The 10,158-nt window shown below is 47.6% G+C and overlaps 1 protein-coding gene across 2 annotated transcripts; it reads left to right on the forward strand.

Annotated features, from left to right (window-relative positions):
• Positions 1-1,120: 1,120 nt before the first annotated feature.
• On the forward strand, positions 1,121-9,691 carry LOC123507398 (zinc finger protein Noc-like). Of its 2 annotated transcripts, none has more exons than XM_045260210.1 (4): positions 1,121-1,360; positions 2,376-2,942; positions 4,731-4,987; positions 8,436-9,691. In XM_045260210.1, the coding sequence occupies exons 1-4, from the start codon at positions 1,289-1,291 to the stop codon at positions 8,860-8,862; spliced, it is 1,323 nt and encodes a 440-aa protein (XP_045116145.1). In that variant the 5' UTR covers positions 1,121-1,288; the 3' UTR covers positions 8,863-9,691. The 2 variants fall into 2 exon arrangements, with proteins under 2 accessions (XP_045116145.1, XP_045116144.1); XM_045260209.1 differs by having other exon boundaries at positions 1,122-1,360; positions 8,433-9,691.
• The last annotated feature ends 467 nt before the right edge of the window (positions 9,692-10,158 follow it).

The following is a 10,158-nucleotide window of genomic DNA, read 5'->3' on the forward strand; positions in this document are numbered from 1 at the left end:
CTTTTACTTTTCCTCTTCCTTCTTTATTTTCTTCTTCCAACAGGTCTTTTGGTATGCGTTATTATGTCTTCCTCTCCTCCTCCTTCTCCTTCTCCTTCTCTTTCTCTTTCTCTTTCTCTTTCTCCTTCTCCTCCTCCTCCTCCTCCTCCTCGTTCTTTTTCTTCTTCTTTCTCCTTTTCCTCTTCCTCCTTCTTCTAGTATTGTTAACAGTCACATGTAACATATATCCTCCTCCTCCTCCTCCTCTTCTCGGTATTATTAGTAGTCACATGTAATATTTCCCAAAACACAACTCAAGGTTAAACAAGACCACAGGTAGACAGGTATGTCAGTGGGGGACTAGGAGGAGCAGGAGGAGGAAGAGAAGGAGGAGTGGGAGGAGGAGGGGAAGGAGGGAGGCGGTCACTTGAACACACGTCTTCTGTCGCCACCTCCTCCCTTCGTCCGCCTCCTCCTCCTCCTCTTCCTCCTGCGTTTACCACAATCTATATCATCCCTCCATCCCTGGAAGAAAGCGTCCCTCCCTTCCTCCCTCCTTCCCTCCTTCCCTCCTTCTCTCCCTCCCTCCTCGGAAGTCAAGTAAGGAATTAAAAGTTGTAAAATGAAGCAATTATCCTGAACTGAAGAGGCGAAAGGCAACGCCACACACGATCAGTCCTCTCTCTCTCCCTCTCTCTCTCTCTCTCTCCCTCCCTCTCACTCTCTCCCTCGGTCTCCCTCTCTCCCTCCCTCGGACAGGCGGTGTAAGTGCCAGAATGTTTCGTTGGCCGCCGACCACTGCTTGGGAAAAAATGATCGTGAAGTGAGCGATGTTTTGTGGTGCGTGAGCGATGCGAGGCGAGGCGGCCGTGTGTCAGATCATTAGTGTCTTTCTTGTGATTGGTGACTCCCGCTTCAGCCATCATCCCACCATTCATCATCTTAAGTGACGACATAACATCCCCATCCACCAATCCCCGTGCGCTTTACAACTCGGCGCGACGCGGGGACCAATCAGCGAGTGTCGGCGGGACCAGCGTGTGAAATCTAACGGGACATTTTCCACCAATCGCCGCACGCGTTACAAGTCCCCCCGGCGTGACGTCACTTGAGGCCGGGTACGAGTGAGCAGAAATCAAGAATATTCATTCAGTTAGCAACGCTCAGCCTGCGTGGACGAAGGTGTTGTGCTATGCGTGCGTGCGTTGCGGCGCTCTCTGGTGAAGTGTGTTGACGACAAGTGTATTCTGTTCAGACGTGGATTTTTGCTCTCGCCTCCACGCCACGGACGGGAGCGGCGCCTCCAGACATGTTGACTTCAAGTGGAAATCAGTATCTTCGCCCCGAATATCTTAACCCCATCCAGGGACACGCGATCGAGGTGAGTCCAACCCCTTACTGTTTACTATGTGTGTTTGTGTGTGCGTGTGCGTGTTGAAGTGTCTAGGCATGTAGGAAAAATTTTGAGTCCCGCGAAGTTGTAAAATATCATGTGTTTTAAGACGAGAAGTTTTGTTTGCTGGCTGTAAAGTTCCCACAAGTTTTGCTGTGTGTGTGTGTGGTGCAATTATAATTTTGCCACGTCTCAGAACACATGTCTTAAGTGGCTGAAGTATGTTAATGGGTAAAAAAAAAGTGCATCTGTGTGTGTGTGTGTGTGTGTGTGTGTGTGTGTGTGTGTGTGTGTGTGTGTGTGTCAGACTTCATAACGTCTTGTTTATGTGTACTTAAGTTTTGATGTACGGCTTCCATGTGCGCATTAGATCCTCGCCGTGTGTGTGCGTGAGTGTGTCTGTGTGTGTGCATGTGGGTGTACGCGCGCGCTGGGAAAAACCCACGTGCTCCTGTAAATATATCATTTTTTCTCTCCCTCTCCCGACTATGGCAACGTGTGTGTGTGTGTGTGTGTGTGTGTGAGTGAGTGAGTGAATGAATGGCGGACAGCGTATAAGTTGATGGCAATTACCTGCATATTCATAGGTATCAATCAGTATAAGTTGGAGCATTAATAAATTTCCATGGGGACGCGCCTGAACCAGCCTGTTGCATATGCATAACTGGCCACATTTGCACTGCGCTCAATGCATCAACAAAAAAGAGTAAAACAAAAATAAAACTAAAACAGCCACGGTAATGGAAATAAATGTGCAACTTTCTGCATTAATCACTATAAAAAGTGAAAAGTAAAAAAAAAATGAAGGTTCCATCATTATTTTTGCCACTCATGATGAGGAGTAAGGAGTGAGTCAATGATTGTGACCTGTAGTGAGTCACGTGGCGAAGAGTCTCTCCCGTGAGCGAGTCGTGAGTCAGGGAGCAGGTGGGAGCATGAGGATGGTGATACAGCCACCCGACCACCCCCCCCCAACGTAAACCAAACGCTCTTCTCCCCCCAGCTGGACGCCAAGAAGTCCCCGCTGGCCCTCCTGGCGCAGACGTGTTCCTCCATAGGGGCGGACCTGTCACAGAAGGGCGGCATTCCCTCAGTTGACAAAGGCACCAAGGGCAAGTCCTCCCCAGGGGCCAAGTCTCCGGGCGCCACTCTGAATATTACGCCCTCGGACGCAGCCAAGACCACGCCCTCCGCCGCCTCCTCCTTCAAGCCCTACGAGAAGAAGGAGGACGAGGACCGTATCAGCCCCAGCAAGCGGTCGTCCCCTCACTCTCGCTCCCCTGGCGGCAGCCAGCCCAGCGCCGAGCGGTCCTCCTCCAGGGGCAGTGACAGTGGGAGGTCCTCGTCCAGACCCAGAGATCCTCCATCCTCCTCCTCCTCCATCTCCCCGCGGGTCTCCTCCCCGTCCATCACCCCGAAGAGCAGCTCCTCTGTGTCCGCCTTCGGATGTCTTGGGGACCTGACCAAGGATCCGCTGGCTGCATACAAGCTGGCGCCGAGCCTCTACCCACACCTGGCGCTTGGCCTCGACCCGCTGGGCGCCGCGGGCCTGTCAGCGCTCACAGCCAAGGTGAGTCAGGGGAGGGCGCAGTCAGGGAGAGGGGCGGGGGCGGGGGCTGACTGGAAGTGCGTGGTGGGGCGAGGATTTGTGAGCCATCAAGGAGGGTGGCGGGCGAGGGGCGGGGTGGGGGCATGGGAGGGAGGGGCGGCCTAGGCGTTGTCTTGGTGGGGGTGAGCTTGAGTGAGGCGCAGTTAGTTGGTCCATTATTTATGGAGGCGCGGGGCTAATGTTGGTTCAGGAGAACGTTTTGTCAGGGGCTCATATATTTAGGAGGAGTGAGGCGTGGGCGAGACTCAAGGCTGTGGCGAGAGAGGGAGCGGGATGCAAGATGAGGGAGGCAGGCAGACACACACACACACACACACACACACACACACACACACACACACACACACACACACACACACACACACACTTAAAAGGCCATTAAGGTGAGACAAGGCGGTGAAAAGGTAGTTTCAATCCACGTCTTGCATGACGCCGCCCCGCCCTCCTGTCAGCCGCCCTCATCTTTTTCACCAATCCTCTCATTAGTCACACCTTTTTTCACCTGCCGCATCCACATAACCTCCAAAGCTGAGTGTTGCCATCAATTTTCCCGAGTCAGGTGTGTGGCCATGACTCACGGTGACGTCACTTCCGCTCGGGCCAGCCAAAGGGAGTCAAATTTTTCAAAGCTTTTCGCTCACGCCTCAAGATCCACGTGTTTCTGTGCCTTGCTGCTCTTGGGCGTGATTCATTGTGGGTTTAGAGTTCAGTTTAGTTATGGATGCTTTATTTTCTCCCCTCTTCGTCTTCCCCGCCTTCCAAGCATCACCTACGCATTTTATTCCCTCCTTCATCACCTCCGTCTGTTACATTTTTCTTTCACTTTTTTTTTTTTATATCGGTTTCGTTTCATCATCCTGTGCTCTTTCTTTCGCTCACCTGATCTCGTTCGGTTGATTGCGTATCTGTTCACCTCTCACACCTGTCTTCCTCCTCCTCCTCCTCCTCCTCTTCCATCTTGCGTCACCTTCTCACGTCCCTCATTGTTCCCTAGTCTTCTTTTCTGTCTCCTTTTTTAGTCTGTAATCCTTCTTCTTTACGCTTCATTCGCCATTTCCTCTGGGTAATTAATTGGATCAAGTTTCGACTGCCCTTTCTCTCTCTCTCTCTCTCTCTCTCTCTCTCTCTCTCTCTCTCTCTCTCTCTCTCTCTCTCTCTCTCTCTCTCTCTCTCTCTCTCTCTCTCTCTCTCTGGTTTTTGCACTCTTAAAATCACCATCATTTGCTCTTTTCTTCCTCCCTGATCTTTTCCTCCTCCTCCTCCTCCTCCTCCTCCTCCTCCTCCTCCTCCTCCGCCTCCTCCTCCTCCTCAGTAATCTTTTTCTTCCCTTCCTCTTAACACCTCTTCCCTCCACAGCGCTTTTTTAGTATATCTTTTCTCAACTTAGACCGCCCTCCCCTTCCTTCCTTTCTTTCTTTTCCTTCCTTCCTTCCTTCCCTCCTTTCCTCCACCCCTCCACGATCACGTTCTTCCTTTCTTCCCTTTCATTCCTTCTCTGCACTTCCACTTATCACATTTCTTCCTTCCTTCCTTCCTTCCTTCCTTCCTTCCTTCCTTCCTGCCAACATCGTCCTTACCACCATGATCACTTTCCCACCCTCTCCTCTCCTCTCCTCTCTTTCCCTCCCTGCACTTCCACTTATCACATTTCTTCCTTCCTTCCTTCACCGCCACGACCTTATCACTCTCCTTCATCTCCTCCACCTCCTTTCACCCTCACTGGCTAACACCTCTGCTCTCCCTCACCAGGTCCCAACTAGTACGTCAGCAGCCCTATCCAGTCCCTATATTGGCTACGCAAGGGTCAAAACAGCGAGTGGCACCGAGACTGTAGTGCCAGTGTGCCGGGACCCTTACTGCAGCGGGTGCCAGATCAACTCGCACGCTGCCCAGGTGGTGAATGGCACTTGCCCCCCCGGATGTTCTCAATGCTCACAGATTGCGGCGCATACGAAGAATCTGGCATCGCTACCTGGCTTGTTACCTTCCCTCCCTGCTTCTACCCTGTAAGTATTTCCTCCTTCCTGTGACTTAATGTGTTTCAAGTGGGAGGTTTTAGAGTTTCCATTATTTTTTTTTTTTTTGTCTCTCTTTACACACACATTTTACTGAGGCCTTAATATCTTCAGTACCTGGACGCGTTTTCTCATTTATTCTATTTGGTGATTTTATTCAGCTTCAGAAACTAATGTGGGAATTATATTAGTGAAGACTGGCCATTAATATTTTAACTTCCATAGCCCTTTCCTAATGTAAGTAAAATCGTCTAATCATACCCAAAACTCGTAGTAAAACTGTGTTCCAGTACTGAAGAGGTTAATGTGTTTCAAGAGGAGGTTTTGAGTTAACTTTAATTTTACTCTTTCTTTACGTACACAAATCTTACTGAGGTCTTAAGTTCATGTTCTCCGTCATATTTCACGCCCCCAGTCAGTTGCTTTCCTTTCTCTCCACGGCTGTGATTCTGAGAGGTTACTTGCGTGTTCAGGTGTTGATTGCATCGTCACCTGTGGGTTGTATTGTTGCTCTAAGGGTCAAGTGTTAAGGTGATGTTGGTGTTTCGGGTCGTATATCATTGCATGGTTTGTTATTTCACTTTCTTCTTAAAAGTTGTTGTTTTGATAACTTTACTTAGGGTTCTGGCTATGTTTTGTCGAGTAGAGAGGTGGTTAGAAGTGCTAGGAATAACTGAATCTCTTCCTGGTTCCTTCAACGTTCAGTTCTGTTGTCTATTGCATATAAGTCTTCAGATAAAGTTGTAGATGTTTTAAGTGTTTTTTTTTTACGATTTCTATTCGTTAACGTCTGCTAGTAAGTATTTAGTGAGATTATTTATAGAACTGCTCTTCCTGTGAGATTCTAGGTATTCTTGGTTCTTTTCTAGCTTCTATTTGATTCAGTGTTTAGACTTTCTTGAAATAGTTTCTAGGTTCTGGTATGTTTTCTGTGTCAACACAATTTTTTTCCTATATGTAGGTTAAATTCCTCATATTTCTGTTATAAATTCAGTTCACTTCAGTCAAGTGTTTGTAGAAGTGTTTAGGAAAGTTTCTGGGCTGACCGTACTAATATAACTCTCTCTCTCTCTCTCTCTCTCTCTCTCTCTCTCTCTCTCTCTCTCTCTCTCTCTCTCTCTCTCTCTTGTGTCGTTTTCTGAGCGTTGTGAAATATGATGACTTCTGAATCCCTTTGAGCGGTGTGATGTGTTGTGGCTCGAGTCATCCTTGCCACCTATAATCTGTGTGATGCGCCTGTCACGTTCACTGAAGCCGTCGTCTCAGATTACTGGGTTTCAAAAGCTTCACGTAGACAAATAACGTTCAGCGTGATTGTTTTTTGAGGCGTGAAATCGACCGCAGGGAAACTGACAATCGTACGTTTTGAAATAATGGACAGGTAAATGTAGTCAATGTAGATTCAGTGTGTAATCTCCACTGTAGTGAAACTTTTACGATTTGCCGCATGTGAGGAAAGAGTGTGTAAATGAATAGGAATTATCTTATAGTAAGTAGAGAATGTAAAACTGTGCGTTCCTGCAACAGTAGCGACAGGTGCAACAATCATAGAAAATATAACTTGCTTGGTCTGATAGCATCGCCATATTAATGTTTAAACCGTTACCAGGACACGTTTTCATATTCATTCTGCATACTAACTGGTGATTCTATACAGCTTCAGGAACTTATGTGGGATTAATATAGTTCAGACTGGCCATTAAGCTTCTGACCTCCATAGACCCTCCCTAATGTAAGTAAAATCGTCTAATCCCACTCAAAACTCAAGGTAAAAAATGTGTCCCAGTATTGGAGGGAATAATGTCTAAAGAGCTACCAGAGAGAAAGAAAAATAGGTGATGTTAATACTAATCACTACGAGGACATCCAATACATTATAATAAACTGTAGAGCTATGGAGATAAAAAAAAAAGAAATAGAAAAGCAATATACTTGAATATATAGACAGATAAAAAAAATATATCAAAAAACAACAAACTACATTATTTTCCCTTTAGTTCAGTCTCAAAGGCCCAACAAGGAAATTTTCCCAAGGCTCTCTTTTCCTGGGTTCAAAATTGCTCTGTTAAAATCCCTGCAGTGTTGCCTGGAGGTCACAAGGCGGCCGACTCACTCTGTCTTCCTTTGTGCTAAGCTAAAGGTCGCTCTGCCATAGTCACGCCCCTCCCCTCCACTTCTGCCTCGTGTGAAGTTTAGTCTATTTTACAGTGAAAGTTGGCGGCCGTCGTACTAAAGCGGTATTCCTTCGCCCGGCCCCCTCTTACACACAGACCCAAATCCCGTTTTCTTTTTACGTAGTGGAGAGTCTTTCGGATTGGGCAATTGGGTGTTCAGTCAGTCGTGAAATTATATTCTTGCTCTCCTATAATTTTTAGCGAAAGACTCGTCATAAAATGAAAGAAGGATGAACAAAATTAAATACCTCAACGTGGGGATTTATGCTTATTTCCCGCTTGTATTTTTCTGTCTGTCTCTCTCTCTCTCTCACTCTTTTTTAAAACCTACACTCGCTTCTGTAATTCGCGGTAGGAATGTAAAAGTCATTTGGCTGAAGTGCATAAGTGGGGCTTTATTTCCCTGTGATTCTTGACGTTCTAGTTTCGCGGGTGTGATGGACGAGGCACCGCAGGACAGAAGTAGATTCAGAAAGTGCGTTGTGGTTTGTTGATGCCTTTCTTGATGACAGTAATGGCGTGCGTGTGTCTGTGCCTGTGTGTGAGATGCGAATGTGCTTGCGACAGGTAACATCAGGTAACGCCGTCATGAAGTGGTGATGGGGGTGATGATAGCAAAGTGATGGTTGGTGAACAGACGTTGGTGGTGAGTGAGTGACTTGTGGTAGGATGTGATGTAGTGATGATACGTGGTGATGGTGATGACGGCAGCTACTTGCGGTCACGTCACTATAATGTTTGTCATCTTGTTGAAGTTGATTGTGGCTTCATGCAGTAGTGGTGGTGATGGTGGTGGTGGTTGCAAGTTCTGACTAATATCGCTCAGAGACAAGCGGTAATGACAGTAATATTGGCGTTGTGTGTGATTTGGTCTTGTGATTAGTGGATGTTAGTGGCGTGGTGATGATAGTAGTGGTGGTGGTGAGTGTGGGAGTAACGGGGCTGGTGTGGGCGGGGAGTGGTGGTGAGATACACAGCCAAATAACAAGTCTTTTCCTGTAGTTACCTTCCCCCCACACTGAGAGACAAAAAAAAAAAAAAAAAAAAAAAACACAAGGTCATGATATTGCTGATTTGAGGGTGGTAAAAAGTGATGTTGACACTGATGATGACAAAATAACACCACTAAATCATGTGTTATACTAGACAATTCTTGAGGTAATGGGAAATAACAGTAGTGAATCATGCATTATACCAGACAGACTTGGGTAATGGAGCAATTTGGCGATACTAATGGTTCTAATGGTTTTTGTGTGGCGCAGCAGTGGTCTGTATCCTCCCCCGGGGCTGGTCGGCGGCTCACACCAACCATACGTCTGCAACTGGATAGCGGGCGACACTTTCTGCGGCAAACGGTTCTCCACATCAGAGGAACTCCTTCAGCACCTCCGCAGCCACACCAACCTCTCCACCTCAGACTCCACACTGTCTCTCCACGCCCTCCACCACCCACTCCTCGCCGGACACCTCCCGCGAGGCTACCCAACCCCGCCACTGTCGCCCCTCTCCGCTGCACGCTACCACCCTTATGCCAAACCGCCCCTGGGTCACCTCCCACCCACGGCGCCCCTTCCAGCCTCCGCCCTCTCCGCCGCCACACTCTCCGGCCTGCCCCCACACCCACTCTCCGCCTACTACAACCCTTACTCTTTGTACGCCCGCGGTCTGGGTGCCACTACAGGGTTGCACTAGTTGTTTGAGGGCGTGGGTTGTGGGCGTGCCAAGGGCGTGGTCTACCCTTGTGTGCTGTGATGTTATTTCTCCTTCAATATGTACAAATCAGTGTTTTGTGTGGATATGTGAAGATCTTTGAGTCATTTGTTTGTTTGTTTGTTCGTTTTCATTTATTCACTAGAGAAAGAGAGAATGTGTGTGCGTGTGAGAGAGAGAGAGAGAGAGAGAGAGAGAGAGTTTGGTTTCATCGTCAGTGTTTTTTTTCTGTGTGTGTGTGTGTGTGTGTGTGTGTGTGTGTGTGTGTGTGTGTTTGGGTGTGCGTAAGTGCGTGCGTGCGAGCCATGTTTTACTTAACGATCTGTGATTTTTCTTTGAGGGTCGAGGACAATCATATTAGTTTTATCTTTCGTTCATTCTCCCCGAAAATCGTGATTGGGGAACTGTGATCTCATGTGAGGTGGGGAAGAGGAGGAGGAGGAGAAGGAGGGGGAGGTGAGGGGAGTATGGGCAATGGGGAGGAGGAGATGGGGCGGGCTACCCTTCCCCTCCTCCCCTTCAATCCTATCCCATTTATCCAAACCTATTCTGAGATGTCAATGTTATGAGCCTTCTATCCATTCTCTTGCAATACCTATCCTCCCCACAACCTCCCCAGTACCTCCCCTCCACCCCCACACGCTCTATATATTCACTGTACATTACTTGAGTGTATCATGTCATGTGTTTGCAGCAAAAAATGGAAAAAAAAAACAGCAACAGCAGCAGCAGCGAAGTATCTGTTTGTATATTTATTGTACCATATCTGTAAGCCGAGTTTTAGAGGGAAATGCATTTATTTACAGATCGATTTTGTCTATACCTATCCTTCCTCTTGTTTTTCCGCCCGTGGACATTTTACGATGCTTCTTTTGTTTACCCGTCTTCAGAAACTATAGTCTCTCTCACCGCGACTATTTTTCTAAGGCTACAGTATATTCAACCGGGTTTTGAAGAGTAGTTAATGTTGGGATGTTAATCTGTCACTAGAACCATAAAGACTCCCTTTGAAAATTTGTGTAACTTCAAATAGCGGAGCCTTTGGAATGTAGCGATTGTGTAGCGCAGAAGTATCTCGGAATACGCTCCTTTTGTTTTTCCTCTGGGTAAAATGCTCCGCTCCATTATGGAAGAGTGGAACATTCAATTGATGAGCATTGCAGAGAGAGAGAGAGAGACGGAAAGATTTAACAAGTGACACAGTTCCTAGAAAGTCTTCAAAAGCACCACCTCCCACACTGCACCACCACCGCCGTAACTCTTCACTGGCGGGTCGGG

This window comes from Portunus trituberculatus, chromosome 22 (genome assembly GCF_017591435.1).
Source record: "Portunus trituberculatus isolate SZX2019 chromosome 22, ASM1759143v1, whole genome shotgun sequence".
Classification (NCBI taxonomy): Eukaryota; Metazoa; Arthropoda; class Malacostraca; order Decapoda; family Portunidae; genus Portunus; species Portunus trituberculatus.